Source organism: Cibotium barometz, chromosome 33 (assembly GCF_041138505.1).
Source record: "Cibotium barometz isolate CiBa-2024 chromosome 33, ASM4113850v1, whole genome shotgun sequence".
NCBI classification, from domain to species: domain Eukaryota; kingdom Viridiplantae; phylum Streptophyta; class Polypodiopsida; order Cyatheales; family Cibotiaceae; genus Cibotium; species Cibotium barometz.
Window position 1 is genome coordinate 40107084 of NC_141078.1, and position 24442 is coordinate 40131525.

Genomic DNA, 24442 nt, shown 5'->3' on the forward strand with positions numbered 1-24442 from the left:
GGGAGAGGAGGAAGATGGAAATTGCTCCTAATCCTGAGAGGGCGCTGGGGGATCAGATCCTCCTGAAAGGGGAAAAGAGGGAGGGCCGGGGGGGGGATGTGTGTGCGGGGTTTTTTCCAAAAATCAGGAAGACTGGTACTGGAACACTCTGTGGGATTGGTCTCCAGATTGAAGCTGGCGTTGGGACCCTATTGGGGGGTGGGTGGGGCCTCCACTTCAGACAGGTGATCCTCAGGTAAATGCTCGAATCAGTTCTCTAACATGACCGTTTCCGCCTGGGTCGCATTGGGCTGGCTCGCCTAGTGCGGTGTGCTGTTCTGGCAAGGCATTGGCGCTGGCTCCACCCCGTCATCTGCCACCTATCCCCATCATCGTCCTCGGGAGTAGGGTGTTGGGGTTATGTCTTGCTTGAGGGGGGAGGCGGCATTGGGGTGCTCGGTCCGCTCTCTCCATTGTGTGGGGGGAAGGGGCTGGACCAGCATGCAGATCTCACCTAGACCGGTCACGAGGGCAAGCTCTGATGAGGTGACCCATCTGATGGCAAATGAAGCATTGGCCAGGAAGGCCTGAGTACACCTGTGAAGGATGGGTTCCCCCCGGAGGCATTGAAGGGAGATGATGTGCGGTACTGTCTCCCATGAGGAAATGCTTATAAAAAGTGAAGGGATCCCAGCCACGCGTGCCAACATCGAGGCTGGTGTTGCCTGGGATTCCAACACTTGCCCTATCGTTCTCGCAATGATAGGGAGAAGCGGAAGGTACTCCTTCACGAGGCCTGCTGGAAAACAGACTCTGACTGGGAAGCCGGATACTCTAGTAAGAGGGTTGGAGGCGGGAACAAAGCCGTGCTGCCAGCATGTGAAAATGCTTGGGCCATGTACAATGCAGCGGGGCTCAGCTGAAGCACGCGATCTAAAGCTGCTGGGGTGTCCAACCCCACCTAGTAGTAGCCGCACCCAAGGGTATGGATATCTATTCTCTTGCCTTGCTCGCCAAAGAGGTTGGGCTGGAGCAAGTCTTGCAGCTGGTTGCGGCTATCCACAATCTCGGTTGGGGATGACTGAGTGTTTGCCATGGAGTCCTCGTGAAGGGGTAAAGACCAAAGGGAGCCGACGCTTGCCGAAAGAACAGCAGCCCGAGCGCAAAAACGTGCTGATAAGGAAGCAGGAGAAAAGGGGGACGACGGATGGGAAGGAATGAGGGTGGCGATTGGTGGAGGGGAAAAGGAGGTGGAAAGCAGCATAAAAGGGCTGACCAAGGGGAAGAGGGCTGCAGCCTAGTGCCCGGGATGTGGTTTCCAGAGAATCGAAGTCTACATGGAAGAAGCCTCTACGACGTAGAGTAGTATCCTGGAAATACTCAGTCAGCTCAGTGAGGAGAGCTGCCAGAAGCCAATCCCATCCTTGAGAACGGGCAGGATGAGAGCCATAAATCCAGCCGATAAGGGCTTGTCGCGTTTCCTGTTCAATATCTTGCTGGAGGACCTGGAGTTCGTCTTTGGAGAAGTTGATAGTTTTCCCGGCCGATGGGGAGGAAGAGGTATTGGCTTTGGTGGAGGCTATAATGCCAATCATAACGGAATGGCCGACTTGAACACAGTAATAATTGATGTAGACAAAGAAGCAGGAGAGGCAGGAGAATGGGCTGGATACGCAAGAGAGGGGAGAGGACGGTGGGTTGCAGAGAGGGAGGGGGCGGGCAGTCAGAGAGGGGGCTGAATGGTGGGGGAGCACAGGTGCTCAGGGAGGATGGAGGAGGGCTGGATGGTGGACAGGAGATGGTGGTGCTGGAGGCGGGTAAGAAGGGGCGCACAGGTGCGCAGGCAGGGAGGAGATGGGTGGGCTGAATGGTGGGTAAGAGGGGGCGCTGCAGTACGGGGAGCTCCTCAGTTGCTGAGTTTACAAGTTTCTTCTCCAACTACCTAGAAATTATATGCACGATCAATTATAAAAACAATTTTACATGTATCATACAATGAAACCAACTAAACGCTACAAAAACCATGCAGCTTAGTGCTCATGGTAGAATGTGTGAAATTGAGTACTAGTTGATAAATGAAGTAGTTTCAATCTATGGAAGATCTAGTGTGTTTGGGATTGTTTACTTGGGCTGGATCTCTCTTGTTGAAAGGTCAAGGAAGCTCTGTAGTGTTGATTTCAGCTCCAATGTTTGTCACTGCTCTACCAGTGCTGCAGATGCCCAAGTCTTCGAAAAGGAGAGCAATCAGATTTACAACAAATTATGCAGTAAAGACAAACTATATCTTCATGTAGTCCAGGTTTGATGAGCAAGTTCAAAACTGGAATATAGAAGCAGTGGCATTTGAGCTCTCTACTGCTGATCTTGCTCGAGAAACGAGGGAGGTAGACCTTTTGTAGACTTGGATTCCTTGGTGTTGCTAGAGAAGTGAGGGGAAAAAGGGAGATGATGTCATCTAGTGTGTGTCAAAATACGCAGCGGAGATGGTAACCAAATCTGAGACCACCAGAGCAATTAGAGTACAGAAAATAGACAGCACAAGAGAAGGAGAGAGATAGGCGTGTAACTCTTCTCTATACACAAGATCCCGAATCTGAAAAACTGGATACAATGATGTGGGGGCCATGGGGCCATTTTATATGGCCCCATACATGCAGTCGGCCTGTGAAAAAACAGCCGACTTGGCCTACATGTCCACGACCAGAGCCCACTCCAGCAGTCGGCCAGCTGCGCATAGTCGGCCAGTATGCAGGAGAGGTCGGGGACCACACAGGGAAGTCGGCCAGCATCCAGATCATCCGACCAGCAGTCGGCCACCATCTGGATCAGCCGGGGTGCAGAAAACTGCCTCCCACACCATGGGAAAAATGGGGAAAAAATATGGGGAGTGAGGAAAAATGAGAAAACACCTATACAGGGCGGGCACACCCACAACAGAGGCCCTGGTGTCTGATAAAGACAAGAGATGACTTCTAAGGGGTGTGTCCAAGTTGCATACACTGAGCAACTATTATCATGTAAAAGGCTGAAGATACAAAATAAATGCAATCCGTCTGTTACTTCATGGCCAACTTTATTGCTTCCTTTAATGACAGGTCTGCAAGCTCTTCAAATACAAGCAAACTGAAGCAAACACTGTTGGTAAGATTAAATGTATTCATAATGGTTATGCATTTGTAAGAACGCTGGTATGAGGATGGTTGTGTATTAAAATCCTGGTGGCTCTCACCCTCTTGTACAGTTTACAAAGTGGGGGATCTGGCAACTTCTTTGTATTTAATCTTCACAGGTTCTGTCAAGGTACTATACATAGCTATACAGTTGATTATGTTCAAAATACACAATATTACACATGGAAACGACTGGAAGCTTTAAAGCTCAATGATATATGTATGTATATTTATATGTTTTTCTGTCCATGTGACAAAAATGAAGTTAAGTATGAATTTACAAGGAATGATGGTTTTCACTGCACTTGATCAGGTCACAACTGTTGGTAAAAGAGCACATGATTTCTCTCTTCTAAAACCTGGTGACCACTTTGGCGAAGCTGCTCTTTTGAAAAAGGACCGCTTGAGGTATGTACTTTTTGAAACTCTTGCAATGCAAACAGATTTTTGAGCTCATTTTGAATGCTTTTGATGTCAATGGTGTTTCGATATTGGGCAAGTTTCCACAATTTCCTCTCTCTCTCTCACATGGATCACACCTTCGGAGCTCCCCACCACGAAGATGAACTTCTACAGAGATCACTTCCTCACACTCACTGAGGATGGATTCATCCAGCAGCCGGGCTACTTGAGTATTCACTTGTCCCATGCCATGCGGATTGTGATTGGCCAGGTACAGGTTTCATCCCATCGCCTCAGAGTGGAGACAGGTGGAGCTAATGCATCTTCAGAGCCGGGAAGCTCATACGCAGATCAAGAGAGGAGAGGATCTGCCGATTATGCCACACAGAGGTTGAGATGGAGGAGCATTACATATGCCGCTGCCCAGTATACTATGAGATCCGTGGGAGGTTTCACTATCTATTTCGTGAGGGATTTGGTCCACTCTCCAGGATCATTGACTTCTAGGACTAGCGTTGCCTAGGCCTCTTCTTGCTTGAGCTCCGCAGACACAGGGACACCTTCTTGAGAGAGCTTCGGCCCCAGCCACCCCCACTGTCAGAATACGCAGTGGAGATGATGACCAAATCTGGGAACACGAGCGAAAACGCAGGCGGAAAAACAGCACGAGAGAGAGAGAGATGTAGGCGTGTAACTCTGCTCTATATACACAAGAAGATCCCGAGGAATGATACAAATGAGGTATGGGGGCTGAGGAACTATATATACCCCCCTAGAGGGCAGTCGGCCAGCATAAGGAAAAGCCCACGACTGATAAAAAGGTCCACGACTGCATGAATGCAGTCGGCCAGCGATCTGGTGTCCAGCCGACTGCATGAATGCAGTCGGCCAGCGATCTGGTGCCCAAAACTGATCAAAACCAGTCGGCCAGCAGCAAGAGTGCCCACGATTGATAAACACCCAGTCGGCCAGCACTGTACTGCTCTTGGCACCCTCTGGCAGCCCTCCCAAGCCTCAGAAAAAATGGAAAAAATAGGGGAAAAATACGGAGAGTGGGGAAAAATGGGAAAACACCTCATAAGGGCGGGCACACCCACAACAAAGGCCTTGGTGTATAAATCTAGACAGGAGATGACTTCTAACACCCCCTCTCAGCTCCTGGCTGTGTAACCAACCACTGGGAGCTGGGGTGCCGCCTGAGCAAGTCCTGAGAGAGCGACTTCGTGAAGAGGTCCACCGTACTGTCCTCCGTCGAACAGAACTCCAGCAAGGTGTCATCAGCAACAATCTGTTCACGAACAAAGTGCCTCTGGATGACCAAGGGTTCCTCCAGTGGAAGCCCAAACCTGCAATGTAACCTCCTCTTGCTCCGTAAAACTGCTCCTGGGGCATAAGTAGATCTCCTCGTGTCCGGATCTCCTCCCCAAACCGAGTCACTCCAACCGTGGAGTCGGACTCCATCCAACAATCCCCCTCCTGTGTACAAGAGTCCATGATCCTTCGCATGCCGCAGAAACCACAGGAAACGCGATCCTGCCTCACAAAGAGACATCTGCAACAATGAGCTCAACTGCCTCATCAAGAAGCTCCCGTCCAATCCGGTGTCCATCGACCATATCCATGAACCATACAGCTTCTGAATCTTAGAGACATCACATTGCTCACAAGGATCAACACCTGTTACGGTGCACAAGCAAGTCCTGGAAACCTGATGAAACCTGTCAACCACCCCCTCTGAATCCGGAACCACAAAGCCTGGAGAAAACACCTCCTTCTGCAAGTAATCACCTGCTACCTGCCTGGCTTTCCGAAAGGTCCCCGTGGAAAGAACATCCTCAACTACTGGAAGTTCTATGTCCCGAACACGACGAGACATCAGAGCATAAGTGACCTGTTCAGCTTTCTCTAACTCAAAAAGAAAAAGGGAAAAGGCAAAGACAAAGAGAAAGATGAAGCCAAAGATGTAAAGCCAAAGGGCAAAAGTGGAGTCAAGATTGAAGAAATCAATGTGTCACATGCAGGTGGCAGTGAGGATGAGGTCCTATTTACGTCTTCACTTGATGCCCATTCACTTCTTACAGGTGGTCATGGTATGCACTCATGGATCATTGATTCAGGTGCCTCCTTTCATGTCACAGGTTGCAGAGACTTGTTTGTCAGGTATACTGTTGGCAATGAAGGAGTGGTTTATTTGGGTGATAACCATGCATGCAAGATTCTTGGCAGAGGTGATGTGAGGCTTGTGTTTTCAGATGGCTCACAGCTTATGCTCCATGATGTCAGGCATGTGCCTGAGATCAAGAAGAACCTGCTTTCTACTGGACAGCTTGATGATGCTGATTATGTTACCACATTTGGTTGTGGAAAGTGGAAGATTAGTAAGGGCTCACTGGTTGTTGCCAGAGGCTCTAAGGTGGACACTCTTTACTTTATGCATGCAGGTGTTTGTCACCATGCTAATGTAAATGCAACCGAGCTGCCGGAAATCTCTATGTGGCATAGCCGGTTGGGACACATGAGTGTCAAAGGAATGGAGCAATGTCTCGTTTGGGTTACTTGCCTTCTCTAAAGTTTTCAAGTTTTCAGTTTTGTGAGCATTGTATATATGGTAGGCAACTACAGTGCCCCCACAAGAAAGCTCTTGGACAGAAAGATGCTCAGTTAGAGCTTGTGCATACAGATGTATGTGAGATGCCTCAGCTTTCTTTGGGAGGGGCAAAATATTTTGTGTCTTTTATTGATGATGCCACACGCAAGGTGTGGGTTTATCCTCTTCGTTTGAAGAGTGATACATTCTCAGTGTTTGAGAAGTTTGTTGCTCATGTTGAGAATCAAACTGGCAAAACACTGAAGGCTTTGCGTTCCGACAATGGTGGAGAGTGTAAGATCCCTGTTCCCACGGAGCAACGGATTCGGGGTACTGGCAGCGGAAGTAGCGCTTCTCGCGCGGGACAGGGGTCCCACACTCGGGGCCTCGCCCACGGATATCCGGATAAGAGACTAATCCGTCATTTGTTCCAAAACCGAACCCGGAAAAACTTCCTTAACCGGAAAGCACGGACGATTCCACCAGGATAACTTTTTACTCTAACGTAGTCAAGATCATTTCTGATCGAGATGATCCAATTACATCTATAAGATACTTAGTCAGTTCAAGGAAGAAACTTGCACTTGGATCATTGGGATCAACGCTTTTTTCCCCATTCAAGAGGCACAGCCGTTGATTCCTATCCATAGAACAGTTATTGTCCGGGATTTATTTTTTCTATCGTAAAAACAAAAGTTTGAGTCTCGATTTACGGATCCATCAGTCCAGCCTAACCCCATCCAGTCCCATGGGTTAGCCAACCGCCCAACCACTGTAGTGATGGGATCCAATTAAGAATTTGGTTAGGTTTTGTCCCGGGTACCAAGGAAAAGAGTTCCAAGGCCCCCTAGCCGGATGTTCATGCAAAAATAAAACTAGTCACACCACTCACATACCCAATATGAAATTGCCTTTTCACAGATTCAACCAGTTTAAAACAATCCTTTAATAAAACCATAGTATCACTGATCACCATCTTCCAATTTATCCAGTTGATTCTTAATTTTCCCATCATTCCTTCATCAGAGTATCTATGGCATCATTGGCAACTAGGACGCTCACCACCTGTCCACACAGGGGCCGTTTCCTAATCCCTAGCCCATAATACTCGGCAATATAATCACTTATCAAGATGGACTCTCGTTGAAGATCAGCAAGATCAACCAACAGATCCATATAAAGGGCCATGGACTCATCCATTGAAGACCAGCAAGGTCAATCAACCAGATCCATGCCCGATTTCAGAAAACAACTCCAACTCTGTTCCAATATCTTCCTCGACGCACGCGTGGGTATCCTAGGCGACCCAGAGCCCGAGCACTGTATGGTCAGCACCCTCTAGGATCCTTCGCAGGTGACCTAGCGCTTCACTCATAGGCCGCTTCCTTGGCCCCTCATCCACCGTACCGGAAGCTCACCATTTTAATCGCACCGAGGCTGGTCAAGACCTCGGCCGACCTTGCTACGCGAGACGTCCTTCATTGACTCTCCATCAGCAGTTGCAACTTTATCAGTTAGGTCTTCACGACCTTAATCACAAGATGGTCACAATGCTTTCCCAGCAATCTTGACATAAAACAGTCATTTACAAACAGCATTTACAAACAGTCACAAAATATAGTTTCTATATTAACTCTCATTTTTTTCACATTATCCCTCATCAATCCACATGGCTTATCCCACATTCCAGTTATATGTGTACTCATCCCATCACATCATTTTCCATCTCATCACTTCAGATTCCTTCACATCACATATCATATATTCACATCCATACATATATCCACATCCACATCCACATCCATACATTCACATCCATACATCCACATCCACATCCACATCCATACATCCACATCCACATCCACATTCATACATCCACATCCACATCCACATTCACATCCATACATCCACATCTACATCCATACATCTATTTTCACATCCACATCTACATGTACATTCATGCATCCACATCCATACATCCACATCTACATGCACATTCACATCCATACATCCACATCTATATGCGTACATTCACATCTACATGCATACATCCACATCTCTATGTATACATCCACATCCACATTCACATTCTCCTCCATACATCTACATCTACATGCATACATCCACCTCCACATTCACATCTACATCTATACATCTACATCTACATGCATACATCCACCTCCACATCCACATCCACATCTACATCTACATGCATACATCCACCTCCACATCCACATCCACATCTATACATCTACATCTACATGCATACATCCACATCCACATCTATACATCTACATCTACATGCATACATCTACATCTCCATTCACATCTACATCTATACATCTACATCTACATGCATCCATCCACATCTCTATTTACATCCTCATCTATACATCTACTTCTACATGCATACATCCACATCTCCATGCATACATCCACCTCCACATTCACACTCACATCCATACATCTACATCTACATGCAAACATCCACATCTCCATGCATAATAAAATTCTTTTACTTAATCTAGGATGATAGTTCCTAGAATATGGTAGGAAGTCCTCTTTTTATGCTTTGAATAAATTTATTTTATGCGTAATTTCTATAAAAATTTTGCCATAGCTCCGCTACTATGACTGATAAATCTCAATTTTTTCTAAGGGATAAAGCTTATCATTAAGAAAATAATTAGAATGGTCTCTAATTGGATCATCAATCCATAATGGATTGAATCATCATTATACATAAACTAAAAGCATAGAAAAAAAACCATTAATTTGGCCTCAAGGATAGCTTAATCTTGGATTAAGGAAAAGCTTTATGAAAAGCTTCATTTGGATTGAGAATGGGTCATGAGTATGACCATTTCTTGAGTGAGAGAGAGAAATTACATAAAAACCATTAGAATTTAAACATAAATGGAAATTAACTTCAATAGCATTTATTAAATTATGTAACTCTTCACTACTATTCACCACTTAACTTCAATAGCATTTAAAAAACCATACCAATTAAGCTTCTCAAGCTTGAGAGGGGTTGAGAAGAGAGAATCATTGAGAAATTATAGAAAAGATCAAAATTCAATATACTTACCTTATAATTTGCTTGACTCTTTATTCACGGTAGAGGCCCCCAACCAATCAATTGGTTTAGTATGTTGATGGAGCCACCAATGGGGATTGAAGAAAGAGAGAAGTATCAAAAACTAGTGAATTATTAAAGAATTCACAGCTCTTGGCTTAGGTAGAGTAGAGTAACAATGCATAAGACACTCTATATTTTGGCTTAGGTGGAGTAGAGTAACAAAGCATAAGACACTATATATTTTGGCTTAGGTGGAGTAGAGTAACAAGCATAAGACACTATATATTTTGGCTTAGGTGGAGTAGAGTAACAAGGCATAAGACACTATATATCTTGGCTTAGGTGGAGTAGAGTAACAAGCATAAGACACTATATATTTTTCAACAAGGGGAGGCTTCTATTTATAGGAAAAGTTGAGCTCCTAACCAAACAAACTGATTCTAGAATTTTCCAAGTCAGTTTGGTCACTTTTTGACCATTTTTAGGTCAGTTAAGCTAACTTTTTGGAACTAGACTTGAATGAGGAGAGAGGAGAGATGAAATATCTCAATTTTTATGAGTTTAAAACTCATTCAAGCATGTGAAATATGCACCTCCTTTAAAGAACTCTCCTTCCTTACATATGTGTCATAGTTTTTTTATTAATAAACCTTGTACATTTTCAACTCTTCATCTTATGTGAAATATGCACCTCCTTTAAAGAACTCCCCTTCCTTACATATGTGTTTTTTTTACTAATAAACCTTGTACATTTTCAACTCTTCATCTTATGTGAGCATTTACTCCTTTTTGGATACCCACAATATCTCATTTTTTTAAATATTGCTCATAGTTTTTTTACTAATAAACCTTGTACATTTTCAACTCTTCATCTTATGTGAAATATGCACCTCCTTTAAAGAACTCCTCTTCCTTACATATGTGTCATAGTTTTTTTTTTACTAATAAACCTTGTACATTTTCAACTCTTCATCTTATGTGAAATATGCACCTCCTTTAAAGAACTCCTCTTCCTTACATATGTGTCATAGTTTTTTTTTACTAATAAACCTTGTACATTTTCAACTCTTTATCTTATGTGAGCATTTACTCCTTTTTGGATACCCAAAATATCTCATTTTTTTAATAATGCTCATAGTTTTTTTTTACTAATAAACCTTGTACATTTTCAACTCTTCATCTTATGTGAGCATTTACTCATTTTTGGGTATCTTCTTTTTACAAATTGGATTTATCTCCTCCCTACACATGTATTGATGCTATTGGCCCATAGGAACCTTAATTGGACCATAGTCTAAAGATTTCTGAAAATCTAGACCCTTAGACTAAGGTTCTTTATACCTATTTTCAATTAATTCCAATTGCACATTTGAAAATTCTTTTTGAATTTCTGTTTCAGGTGAATTCATCTTAATTATATGAGATATTTTTCTATCCAAAAATATTCAAAATCTGAATATTCTCTCTCTAGAATATTTTCTCTCTCTAGGTTAAAACAGTTAGAAACAAGGTCTTTATATTTCTGAAGAGTGATTGATTACAGGGAAAGATACTAGACATCAAAAAAGGGGGTTGGGGGAGGAATCTTACAGAGAGTATATGTCCAAACAGTTTCAGGACTTTTGTGATGCTAAAGGCATCAAGAGGGAGCTCTCTACTCCTTATGATCCTCCACAAAACGGGACAGCAGAGAGGATGAACAGGACCATACAGGAGAAGGTCCGTTCTATGTTGTCACATGCTGTGTTACCTCATGGTTTTTGGGCTGAAGCTGTTATGACCGCCGTTCACCTTATAAACAGGTCACCTAACACGAGGCTTGGTGGGAAAGTGCCAGAAGAGGTATGGACAGGGAAGCCTCCGTCATACAAGCACTTGAGAATGTTTGGTTGCGTTGCGTACGTGCACATACGCAGGGAAATGCGCACCAAACTTGATCCTAAGTCTCACAAATGCATATTCCTAGGATATGGTGACAGAGGTGAAATGGGGTATAGACTTTGGGATCCCGTGAATAGAAAGATCATACGCAGCAATGATGTCATTTTTGATGAAACATGCATGTATAAGGAGCCTGCAAGGCAACAGGAGCCTGGTAGAGTCATCTTTGATGATGATGGACATCATGGACAACAACCAAGGGCTGTAAATCAGCCATTACAGCAGCAAAACCAGCCCTTAAATGGTGCTAAAAATGGTCCAAATGGACAGCCAGAGATGGCAGAAGATATCCCTATGGATGTACCACAGTTAGAGGAGATACCGGGCATGATTTTTCAGCCTTATGGCATGGAACAGGAGCCACCAATGGGTGATATGCAGGCTGGACAGCAACCTGCAAATGATGGTCATTGGGTACGGAGGTCCACAAGACCCTCCAGAGCCCCTGACAGGTTTGTTCCAGGGGTTGACTACTTGATGCTCACTGACTGTGGGGAGCCCTCATGTTATAAGGAGGCTTTACAGAGGGCAGACAAGGCTCTTTGGGAGCGTGCCATGAAGTTAGAGATGGATTCTCTCCACAAAAATGGAACATGGAAGTTGGTGCCTTTGCCTGTAGGCAATAAGGTTTTGCCATGCAAGTGGGTATACAGGCTCAAAGTTGCACCAGATGCAAAGCCAAGATACAAAGCCAGGTTAGTGGCTAAGGGCTTCAAGCAAGAATATGGTGTGGACTTTGAGGAAATCTTCTCTCCAGTGGTCAAAATGACCACACTTAGAGCTGTGTTAGCTTTGGTTGCACATGATGATCTGGACTTGATTCAGATGGATGTGAAGACTGCTTTTCTTCACGGTGATCTCCATGAGGAGATATATATGCAACAACCAGAGGGTTATGCAGTGAGTGGAAAGGAGAAGCTTGTATGCAAGCTGAAAAAGAGTCTTTATGGGCTCAAATAGGCACCAAGGGAATGGTATCATAAATTTGATACATTCATGAAATCCCAGAAATTCAGGAGAAGTGACATAGATCACTGCTTGTACACCAAGAAAGCTTTGGATGGCAGTCTATTGATCCTCATCTTGTATGTTGATGATATGTTGATTGCCGGGAAATCTCGTAAAGAGATGGATGCCTTGAAGCAGAGGCTGCATCAAACCTTTAATATGAAGGATTTGGGTGATGCAAATCACATTTTGGGTATGCGGATACTTCGGGACAGAAATCAGCATGTGTTGTATTTGTCTCAGAAGGAATACATTGGCAAAGTTTTGCAGAGGTTCAATATGGACGGGGGGAAGAAGACTAGTACTCCTTTGCCTCCATATGTGAAACTTAGTGCTATGGACAGCCCACAGTCGGATAGAGGCAGGGCTGATATGGCCAAGGTTCCGTATGCTTCAGCTTGTGGCAGTCTCATGTATGCCATGGTTGCTACTAGGCCGGACATTGCATTTGCAGTGGGAGTAGTTTCTAGATACATGGCTAAACCTGGCAAGAAGCATTGGGAAGCAGTGAAAGGTGTCATGAGATACCTGAAGGGCACACAGGATATGTGCATTTGTTTTGGCAAACAGGATGCATTAGTGCATGGTTACACGGATTCGGATTATGCCGGTCATCCAGATAACCGGAAGTCTACTACCGGTTATGTGTTTACATTCACAGGAGGTGCTGTGTCATGGATATCCAGGATGCAGAAGTGCATTGCCTTATCTACTACAGAGGCCGAGTATATTGCAGCCACAGAGGCTTGCAAGGAGGCATTATGGCTATCTCGGTTAGTGGTTGATTTGGGATATACAGGGGATGTTCCATTGTTGCATTGTGACAGTCAGAGTGCCATCCAGTTGGCAAAGAACCCTGTCTTTCATGCAAAGACGAAGCATGTGGATGTGAAGTATCACTTCATCAGAGAGGTGATAGAGAACAAGCAAATTCAGCTTGTTAAGATTCATACGGATGACAACCCGGCTGATCTGTTGACAAAGAATTTGCCTTCGGAGCGGTTTACTCATTGCAGACACTTGATGGGCATTGGATGAGGCCAGTTTCAACCTTGATATGGCCTTGTATATTATCATGTACATGATGATTTTTCTTTTCCTTCATTTAAGGGCACTTTGCCTTTAAGTGGGAGGTTGTTGGGGTAAAAGCATAATGCCCACCCTTATAGTGTGTACAAGCCCATAAGTTATAGTACATAGTACACTTAGTACTTTTAATGTACTAAGTGCACTATGTATACTAGTGCAATATACATGTGTGATAGGGGAGTCACACACTCATTCCCATGAGTTGACTTATCCCCACAACTCTCTCTCTCTCTCTCCCCTGTTGTTCTCTCTGTGTATGTCTCCCACATGAACTCTTAACCCTAATTCATTCTCCCATTCAGCGACGTGGCTTGCTCCCTGGAGACACACATATTAAAGTCTCCCATGACAAAGCCAGGATGAGAGATTGAAAGAGCACACAAGTCATTCCACAGCAAATGGGTGCACGAGCATTATTTGGAGCATACACCCCTAATAGGAGAGTTGTACTTGCTGTACCAGCTCTATTGCATGAAGACCCGTGGTTTTTGGGGAAGAATGAGTACCCACACGGAGGTATATGGATTATGTTGTTGGCTCGGCATTTCTACAGGCTATGTTCCGGCTTGGTGGCCCCGTGTTGGGCTGTGTTATGGCATTTGTATATGGATAATCCGGCATCTCCCGTGGGGAGAGTAAGGCCCTCAAAGCTTGTACATGATATTATTCTCCTTGGGTAATAAAATACTCCAAGGAGGGGGGGTCGGCCCATTCCGGCCTCTATGTGGTGTTACACATGCAAGCTCCATTTTCAGCATTTGTGGATGTTTTGTCCAGCTTTTATGTTTTATGCAAAGTGATGATGGATATGTGTTAAGACTGTGGCCATGTTTAAGTGTTTTAATATGCATTGATGGTATCAACAAGTGTGTCAAAGGCCCTAGTTCCCCGGGCACCGCCACGAGTTACAGGATTACTCTTTGTAGCTCTCTGATCATGCTCCTCTATGGCTGGGTTTATACTTTGACATGCTAGTAGATGATTTACAGCTCTCAGTTAAGAGATTACTGCTGATTAACAATAGTTTTTTGACGCATCAGTACTTCAGAGACATGGTTGCCGATGTAGTCCTTGCTTTCACAACTGAATTTATGAAGATATGGAGATTGGTTGGTACCATTTTACATCTCGAATGGAAGGGATGATTACAGATTATGGCAAATGGTATTGAGAGAGAAAATTCAGCAGCTGAAAAATCAGCTGCAAACTCTTGAAGAAACTAGCCATGTTTGTCCCTTGTCTCCTCAAAAAGAGGACCAGATATGTTATGCCAAGCATCAGCTTGAATTGAATAGAAAGTTGCAAAAGTGGCAAGTCAGGTCTATACACAAGCCTATCCTCGACAAGGGCTGCTCATCTAAAGCCTTATGTAAAAGCTTACATGTAACGAGACAAAAACTATGCATCTCATGAGTGCAACAGGGCAATGGAGAGTGGACGCAAAATGTACTGCAATTTGAGAAGGAATGTGTGACTCACTTTCAACAAGCTTTTGCTTTGCCTCCTGTTGAAACCCTTCTATGACACATGCTCGTATAGAATTGCTTTAGAATGTCTTAGAAATAATGGTGTGCAGGAAGCCATTGAACTAGACAACCTATTTATGTCTATGGAGATACACAATGCAGTCAAGGCTTTAGACATAGGGAAATATCCTGCATGGGATGGGTTGACTATGGAATTCTTTTTGCAATTCTGGGATCTTCTTGAGGATCCATTATTACTTATGATCAATGGTGTTATGCCATGATCCTGGAAAGGACTAGTTAGATTAGTGCCGAAGAAGCATCCTTGTCAGAATCTTTCGAATTGGCGTCCAATTACTTATGCATGTTATTTATAAGATCATCACTAAGATGATAAGTCGGAGAGTCAAAAAGATACTGCACAGAGGATTGCATCAAGCCCAATATGGCTTTGTTCCCAGAAGACAAATCACAGATAACATTTGTAAAGCTTATGTGGGCATTGAGTATGTCAAATACTCACAATAGGATGTACTATAGATGTTGCAAAGGCTTTTGATATAGTTCAAATGGGATTTCATAGCTATAGTGATGACAAAACTTTTTTTGGGACATAAAATGTAGCGAGTTATTTACTAGCTCTATCAAGACAGTCTAGTGCATTTTCTTTGAGTGCATGACTATATGCAATTGCCACTCACCCGTCGCTTGTAAACTCACAGATCAAGGACTTTTGCATGGTTTGCAATTGCTAGATGGTCGTAACTTAGTGGTGTAGGCTAATGTTGATGAATCCTTTTTCTTCCCCAAAAACACTCTACAAGACTTGTAAGGGCTCTCCAATTGTTTGGGGAAGTTGCAAGATTGTTCATCGGTTTTTGTAAATCCAAACAGCTACCTCTAACATCATTGGATTGGCACAATATATTATGGCTTGGAAAGATTTTCCCACCAACAGATATTGTTAGACATTTAGGTTACCCATTGGGGTGGAGTGTATCTATTAGTGATGTCACATATGTTGGAATGGATTCTTGCCCTCCGCTTCTCAGGCTGCCATGTGGCAGTCTATTATCCCACATAGTGGGTTGGGGTCAACTTAACCCCTCTATATAGGGCAAAATGCCCCTTGGTCTCCCCTCATCCCCCACCTTTATAGATGGTCTCATGGGATGTTTGGGTGGGGGGCGGGGGACCCGCCGGCCGGTTGATGGCCATCTTCCGAGTGCTGTGCCTCTATTTCGCTTGGTGCTGTGTGCTCTACGTTCTTTCATGGTATCAAAGCCTCCTCCGCTCTTGCTGCTCGGCTTCGGGCTTTGCCCTCCGCTTCTCACGCTGCCATGTGGCAGTCTATTATCCCACATATTGGGTTTGGGTCAACTTAACCCCTCTATATAGGGCAAAATGCCCCTTGGTCTCCCCTCATCCCCCACCTTTATTGATGGTCTCATACGATGTTGGGGGGGGGGGACCCGGCCGGTTGATGGCCGTCTTCCGCGTGCTGCGCCTCGATTTCGCTTGGTGCTCCGCGCTCTGCGTTCTTTCAATGTGCAACTGAGGATAGTACAGTCCATCTTGATGGCTTATGTAAAATTTTTCTTGCCTCTATTGGTATGGACAAAGAAACATATCACTTCTTTTATGTCTTAAACCATCATGGAAGTCCTATGGAAAACCAGCCATCCAAAGAAAGTTCTTAGGCTCTTGAGAGGTGAATGGATATGTTCGCCAAAGATGCATGGAGGGCGGAATTTTCTCAATATTCATTATCATGTTTGGGCAAGAAAAGCAACTTTGATTCCATCCACTTGGGCTTCAATCTGAGCATTGATCTTTTGCAACTTTTTCAGATAGCCATTTGTACTTCTATTTATTGTATATTTAAGCTTGGTTTCTCAAGGTCAATACAAGTTAGAGTAGATTACTTGTGTATGATTGTGCTTCTGCAAGTCTTCCACTGTACTTCTTTCTGTGCTACCACTTTCATAGCACGAGTAGGTCTATGAACATGAACACAAACACAAATATAAAGATGTTGGTAAGTTAAAAAACAGTTGTTTTTGGTTGGCAAAGGTTTTGACTTGTGCCTTTTCTTCCAGGAGAGAGACTGTAACTGCTCAAGAAAAGGTAAGAATAAGCTTGAGGTTGACACTTACAATTAAAAAAACTCAGAAAGCATCCAGATCATAGCTAGGAAAGAGAGAGATTAGTTCAAACTTCCAGTTATCACTCCCTAATCTTCTCTCTATGGAAGGTTGGATGTTATGTTAGAAGCTAGTTTCATCTTAAAGGTCCTTTATCCGTCTGAAGCAACCTTTGGTCATGGTTTTGAATCATTTAGATTGTGTGATAAAAGTGCTAAAAGCTTGAGAGAATACATTCACACAAGGCACTGGCACTCAAACGCAACACCAGCCAACATGTTTGGCGGGGTAATTGCTTTTAGAAATATACAAGGCAATATGCTGGAATATACTAGATCGCTGTCCTCTCTCAGTGCTTCCCAAACTGGGAAGGGAGCAGTCCACTTGTATGCTACAATTTCTGAGTTTCTTCTGCTTCTGGATTTTGTCGTTGGGCTGAAGAATAAATCAATGGCTAAGTGGGGAGGGAAACCCCCTACTTATTGTCAGCAATCCCCTATTTTATGCTGGTCAGTGGACCTGCTGTCGGCTAGCCCATTAGCCCATGACCAGAAAAACGGGCTTTATGTCCTTTTTGGGCGGCCAAATTTGGATGGCTCTTGGCTGAGCTTTGGGCACCTGGATGGAGTTGTTTTGGCTGCCACAAACATATCCAAAACTCCTCCAAAGCGATTGTTCAACCTGCTCCTTCCCTCGGTGCACACATTTCCTGCTCTTTGGTTCACATGGTCTCGAATCACGTGATCTTATGTCGCTGGCTCTTGGATACCCCTTTACAGGTGTGCACCTAGTCTGAATTCCTCTGCAAATCTATCCTCACTACATACACTCGTGGCCTCTGTATCTTAATCAAGAGTGCCCACAAAGGTTTGAAATACTCTGTTAAACCCTACCTCTAGTGTCCTCTAGTAGACAGGTCACATGCGTCTGATGTCTGTGCTGGTTGGCCATTGGGATCCATTGCCTTTGTCTGGTGTGTGTGTGTGTGTAGCCCAAGGTTCAGTACTTCTATCATGCAGGCTAAATGATTCAGTACCATAATGTTCTGGCTATGTGAATTGCACCCTCTAAAAGCTAGAATCTCTCTCTCTCTCTCTCTCTCTCTCTCTTTACCTTCCAGTTCCAGTTTCATTTTCTAGGTGCCAGTAGTATCATCTTTATTTTTCATTTTCTGGTTTTTTATCCAGACATTGTATCAGATCCACCATGATGTAACTTTTTGGTCTCATAGGTCATTATGGCCTTTTGAAGACGTTAATATAACATTTCATTTCATTTCATTCTCTCTCTCTCTCTCTCTCTCTCTCTCTCTCTCTCTCTCTCTCTCTCTCTCTCTCTCACACACACACACACACACACACACGCATTCACTCAAATGCGCGCGTGTGCGCGCGCACACACACTCACAGAGGAAAATTGTGTTCCCTTAGCTTTTAGGGGATGCAATTCCAGTGTGTCTGTGTGTGTGTGTGTGTGTGTGTGTGTGTGTGATTAGTTTTTAGGGGATGCTCTGGGCATTTTCTCTTATAGTTTGCATAGATTGTAATATTTTGTTCTCATAGGATAAGTTGGCCTTCCATAGACTCTCTCTTTCTCAACCCTCTGCCTTACTGATTTTTTGACATCAACTATCAGCTGTAAGGTGTGCCACAATATTGAAGTTGCATGGTTTTTGTTTCCTAGTGTGAGCTGGTGGTTTTGACCAAGGAAGATTATGACAATGTTTTGAAAACTGAACTTTCACAAGAAGTGAAGGAAAAAGTGGAAACATTGAAGGTGAAATAGAATGCCAAAATGTTAAGTTTTCATATTTGAAAATGGGGTTTTTTCTTTCTTTTTCAAAACGATATAATGGGATTTTTATCTGTTTTAACAGTTTTTTCTTGGGTGGGGTCTAGCAGAGCATCAAAGTTTTGCGTGGCATTTCTGATGAAAGTATCCAACGACTTGCTAGATTACTTATTCCACGTACTTTTGCTAAAAATAGAGGTAAGCAACAAATAAAGAGACCTTGCTGAACTTATGTGCTGTGTTGTTTGATGTGGTGGGTAAACAAGGCTGGTGTTGCTTGTTGTCACGAGTTTGTGTGTATGATGATGATACACAAACAACTATAGCAAGAAATCTGTTACATTTAATGGGTTAGGGTTTCCCAATTCGGCACCAGATCAAGATTTGACCGAGTTTAAACCTCAAGGGACACTTATTATGGGGCCTGATCAAGATGTGCCAAGTTTTAACCTCACGGGATATATTGTGGGGCCTGATCAAGATTTGACCGAGTTTAAACCTCAAGTGACACTTATTATGGGGCCTGATCAAGATTAGACCGAGTTTAAAACTCAGGGGACACTTATTGTGGGTTCAATCAAGATTTGACCGAGTTTAAACCTCAAGGGTCACTTATTATGGGTTCGATCAAGATTTGACCGAGGTTTAACCTCAAGGGACACTTATTATGTAGCTCTTTATGGTAGTTGGATTAATTTGGTACCCACAGGATTCATTCAGTATATATATGATGCCATCTAATGCACGACCCCTCGAGAAACATCACAACACCTCTTATATGTGGAAACTCTCAAATGGATACCCTTATTTACTACATACACAAGGCTTCTGTGAAACCCTATCACGCATCGTATATTCCCCTTTTGTTAAAACTAAAAAGGAACCGATACTGTGCACTCACGTGTTATGCGCATCAATGAAGGATTCCCTTGATTTGGCATAAAAATTTATGCTGATTCTAAGGTATCACCTTTAGCTTCTCTTTTGGAAGGCTATGTGTGTTCAATCCAGATACTTGAATATGTTCACAAAGAATAGAATAACCTGTCTAATTTTTGCAGTGATTGCCTTTCAAGGAGAGGAGGCAATGGAGATGTATTTCATGAAGTCTGGTGAATGTCGGGTATCAATTCTCTAAACTTGAAACTGCAACTGTGGCACTTCAAGCTTTCATATGATTATAATGTTGTTGGTAAGCAAGCTCTTGTGCAAGTACCATTGTCCCTCTGTCTTATTTGAAGTTTTCAAAGTCACAGGAAACCTAGCTGCATGCAAACAATGCCAAACTAAGAATATTGTGTGATGGCACAAGGCACTTGGCGCTGACTGGATGCATTATTGTGGCCCGATGCTGCTCGGCAAACGGTACAATGCAAGGTGCTGCATGGAAGCGGGATGTGATGCAACCCCAAAGACGGGGGGAAATGGAAAAAGAAAGAAATAAAGTTCTAGTGACGTCTACTAGAGACCTAGTGGGTCTGTGAGACCAAAGCATTACATATATTCCATGTGTAAGGTGAAGATCATAAACATAAACATGGAAACATAAAAATGCCAAACAAAATAGGCCGGCGTACTATGCAGTTCCCATATAGTCAAAGAGTAGTAAGGCCAATGAATCATGGGGCTCATCATGGGTCATCCTTCTCTGTGACAGCATACAAGGAGGCAATGTCCACTGACTGGGGTGGTGCTTGAGTATCTTCCGGATCTGGAGCTGACGAGAGAATGGCCCGAATCTGGAGGGGCAGGGCTGTCTGGCTCTCCAAAGGGACACTGCATGATCCCTGATAACTCCACGTGTACAAGGAGCTAGCCATTACTTCTCGATCAGTCCCAACGCCGCTGGACAGCTGCCGTGTCGCCCCATCATCACCTTTCTGTGTGCTGCCACACTGCGCCTTCATTCATGCCAAAGAGAGGACCCCCCATGCCCATCTCAATCAGTCTCCACACCCCCAGGATCAGTCGGCTCATTGCCACGCCATGCCCACGTGGGCTCCTGCTCCATTATCCTTCTCTCTCTCCAAGAGCTCTTGATGCCGCCATCACACGTACATTAACTAGCTGCCATGCTGCATACACGCCGCTAATGCGTGGTCGTCGGCCACATGACTGCCCATAGTCTCCATTTTCGAAAGTTTTTAAAACCTTAGCCCTTGTTCACATGGCTAGGCTCCCACTTAACAAGTCCATCACAACACCACCACATCCACTTGTCCGCGGCCACCACTCTCTCCCGAAAGCAAGTTTCTCAAGATATGATAGCTACAACTTCATCATCAATCCAATGCCCAAGTGAGTCAATGGCACCATATACCATCAAAGTCTCCGAGATCAAGAGTGCAATGTCATTAAGAGCTTCTTTAGAAGCTTGAGCCTTGTTACAAACATACACATTGTGCAACAAGCAACATGTTATATATACAAAGATGAATCGATGCATCACTCAAACCATAATGCAAGCATACTAGTTGATCATCAGTACATCCCCGTCAGAGGATCCTACTACTACTCCAATCACAAACACAAAGTACATTCATTTGAGTATACCAGAGCTCAACACACACCGCCTTGGTTAATTCTGTACAAGGTTATGGGGTTTGCCAATTTCACCTAACAACAGTTTTTCCTTGCTCCACTTGTTTTGGGCCAAGTTATAATCTTTGTGCAGTTCATCATAGAGAAATAGAATTTCCTGATTCTCTGCAAGCTTGGCTCGTTGCGTTTCTGTAACCTTGGGATCAGAGTGGCGTCTAGTATATACATTATGAATCTGCTCAGAAGACCCATCTCTGTACACACACTGAGACTCACACACACACAAACAAAAGCCTTGAGGCAGAGCAGAAGCAGAGGCTCGGCTATGAACAAGATCTAGCAAGAGCCCTCTCTACAGGTGACGTCCATCCCACCACAGCAAGAAAAATGACGGCTAACACTCCAGGAGAACAGTAAAATGCACACACGCATCAAAACATGCATATGCACATGTACACATTTCATTGGACACTCTCCCATTCACATTGATTGTACTAACATTGGGCCCCAAGTACCATCATATAGCCAAAATAAGTCCTAGTGTGAAACCATAATATAACCCAGTACCTCCATGAGTCCTATGGTACATTGACCATCATCTAACTCATAAAACCATTCTATGGGTCCCATAGCACAAAATCATCATCCAACGCATATCCATGGGTCCCATGGTACAAAACCATCATATAACCCAAGAGAAAGATGGAGTCAAGATCATGATAGAAATGAATGCGGGTGAAGTGGAAAATGGGGGTTCTGGAGTGCGTGGTAGAGGAGGGAAGAAGATGGTGAAAGTAAGACACAGACTTGCAACCCGGCATGGTCACCAAGTTGCCCCCAACCAGCCACCCGGCACGGTCACCCTCATGCCTGAATCCAGCTGGGTCTCAAAATGCCATGATGGACAGCACTAGAAGCATTGTGATCCCCAGCCATTGGGCCAGCAGCATCATGCTCATGGAATACCCTCTTTCCCCTTTCCCGGTCCAGGCACCAGGAGGCCTATCCAGGCAGATCCTAAGCACCATCGGGGTCAAACATGGATGCCCTCTATCCCCTACACTGTATGGATTGTACAACGATTGGCTCTTAGATTTTCTCGACAGATTTGGGGCAGAGGTTCCCAGGTAGCTCAAATAGTGGTGCCTATCCTCTTATATGAGGATGATGCTATAGTCCTCATATCAGATTCAGCAGAGGGGCTGCACTGTGCAGAGACATCTCGATGCACTTCAGTGTTTTCGTAAAATGAGAGGGACCTCACAATGAATCTTGGTAAAACCCAGGTTGCATTTAGATAACCTTTCATGTACAGAGGTGATGCAGCCGTCTCCCACTGTTGGTACTTGAGTCTCTCAGGAAGCTTGCACAGGAGAGGCATATGCATATTACCTGTTGATATTCCAGCATCACTGGTTGGCTTGACTCACACGGTCTTCAGATGGATCGCCTTCCCCTGTTTGAGTATAGCTTAGATGCACCTTTCTTGAATCTCTCCAGGGAGGAGATCAACCGCATCATTTGTCTTGACCAGGCTCGCCTTCACATGAGCAGGACATGGCTGTCCCCACCAAAGCTTCCCACAAAGCTATAGTTTTACAGAGAACACTTTCTCGGATTCCATGGAGGATGATTCCATTAGGAAACCTGGATATTTATACAGACATGTGTCCCATGCCATGAGGATTGCCATTGGTCAACTGAGGCTGTCCTCCCACCACCTTCGGGTAGAGACTGGGAGGGCAGAGGGCATACTACAAGAGGTGAGGTTTTGCAGACTATGCATGACACCAGGGAGATAGAGACTGAGGAGCACTACCTATTAAGATGCCCAATGTGATGAGATATGGAGGAGATTTCATTGTCTCTGCAAGGAGGGATTTGGCCCTCTGAGACAGGTGATGCACTACCGAGATCAGAGGTGTTTGGGCCTCTACATACCAGAGCTGCGTCATCAACAAGAGACAAGATCAATTGGATACCACTCAGACATTCGTCAGAGACTTTTTTGGTGTCCCCCAGGTGATTGTGACGGATACTCAACCTAAGCAATATCTGAGGGGACAGAAAGCACGGATGGGACACCTGAGCTCACCAAGCGACTACCCCCCAGATTACTTCTTGTTGGGCCTTCTCCCGAGCATGTATTGGTCAGGTACAGTGGCTGATCCGGAACTTCTTGTGGGCCGGCAGTGATGGGAGGCCTCCCCGGGCCAAGGTGGACCGTGGCATGGAGAGTGATCATTCAGCCACGACGTGGAGGGAGCCTAGGCATCATTGACCCTACCATTCAGAGCTGTGCCCTGCTGGGCAAGCTTAGAGGACTCCTTCCCGGTGGTGAGCCTTGGAAGGACTTCCTCTTGGCCTAGATTTTAGCCCACACCCCGAGTCTAGGGGGCGCTTGGCCGCCGCAGAGTACTAGATGGATCTTCACAGAGATGTGGGCCAACGGATTTAGCCCAGCTTTTGAGGACAGATTTGCAGCCAGCTTACGTCGAGCTTGGGATCAACTCAAGACGGCTAGCTCCAGTAGCCTCAGAGGAGCGTCTTCGGCAGCCACTGATCTGGAACCCCTAATCTATTTACTCAGTGGCCATATGTTGGGGGCCCGACCTCATGTATCATGGGGCGCATTGAGCATAGGACCTGCCAGGTCCCTTGCAAATTGGATTGCATACAGGCACCCCCAGAGGTTCAGGAGAGAGGCCTGGCAGGGATCCAAGGTAGAGACAGGCTCAACATCGACATGGACTCTGCTATTCCTCAAGAGTGGCTGACACCTATCCCAGACCCAACCCCCCCATTGTGGCTAGGTGTGTTTACTAGGAATGATATTCTATTGGCAATCCATGGAGCGGATGACAGCAGCGGTTTGCTCACTTTTTCTATTGGTCCCCATGGCAGATTAGAGAGATCTGAGCCCCCCTTGGAGGATTTCAGTGGCTGCACCTTACAGAGGGTAAGGGTGATTGGATTTCAGGCACGTGAGTGGCACATAGACCCCCCGCCGGCCACCGTGGCCAGGGAGAGATTCTGGCAACTATGGATATGGGAGAGCTGACCACTCACACACCTCCAGTGGGACCCGTGAGAGTGGACTTGGTGTGATCTTGCTGATCGGGAGGAAACTCTGGATGCCCCCTTTTTTGCATACACAGCGCGGCTAGGCCGCAAGATTCAGATGCTAGAGATTGATGGCACCCCGGTAGCAGCAGTACATTGGCAGTCACAAGGCCTCTCCG

General features: G+C 44.8%; 1 protein-coding gene across 2 annotated transcripts in view; it reads left to right on the forward strand.

Annotated features, from left to right (window-relative positions):
* LOC147619562 (uncharacterized) overlaps window positions 1–24442 on the forward strand; it is a 98869-nt gene that overhangs the window by 27193 nt on the left and 47234 nt on the right. Inside the window, exons 4-10 of one of the 2 annotated variants that reach the window (XM_086773237.1) lie at window positions 3075–3120; window positions 3221–3279; window positions 3463–3557; window positions 16824–16851; window positions 18552–18644; window positions 18770–18857; window positions 19721–19782. In XM_086773237.1, coding sequence (XP_086629363.1) covers window positions 3075–3120; window positions 3221–3279; window positions 3463–3557; window positions 16824–16851; window positions 18552–18644; window positions 18770–18857; window positions 19721–19782 — 471 coding nt within the window. Of the gene's footprint in view, window positions 1–3074; window positions 3121–3220; window positions 3370–3462; window positions 3558–16823; window positions 16852–18551; window positions 18645–18769; window positions 18858–19720; window positions 19783–24442 lie in introns of those variants that run through there. The other variant, XM_086773238.1, reaches the window with a different exon arrangement.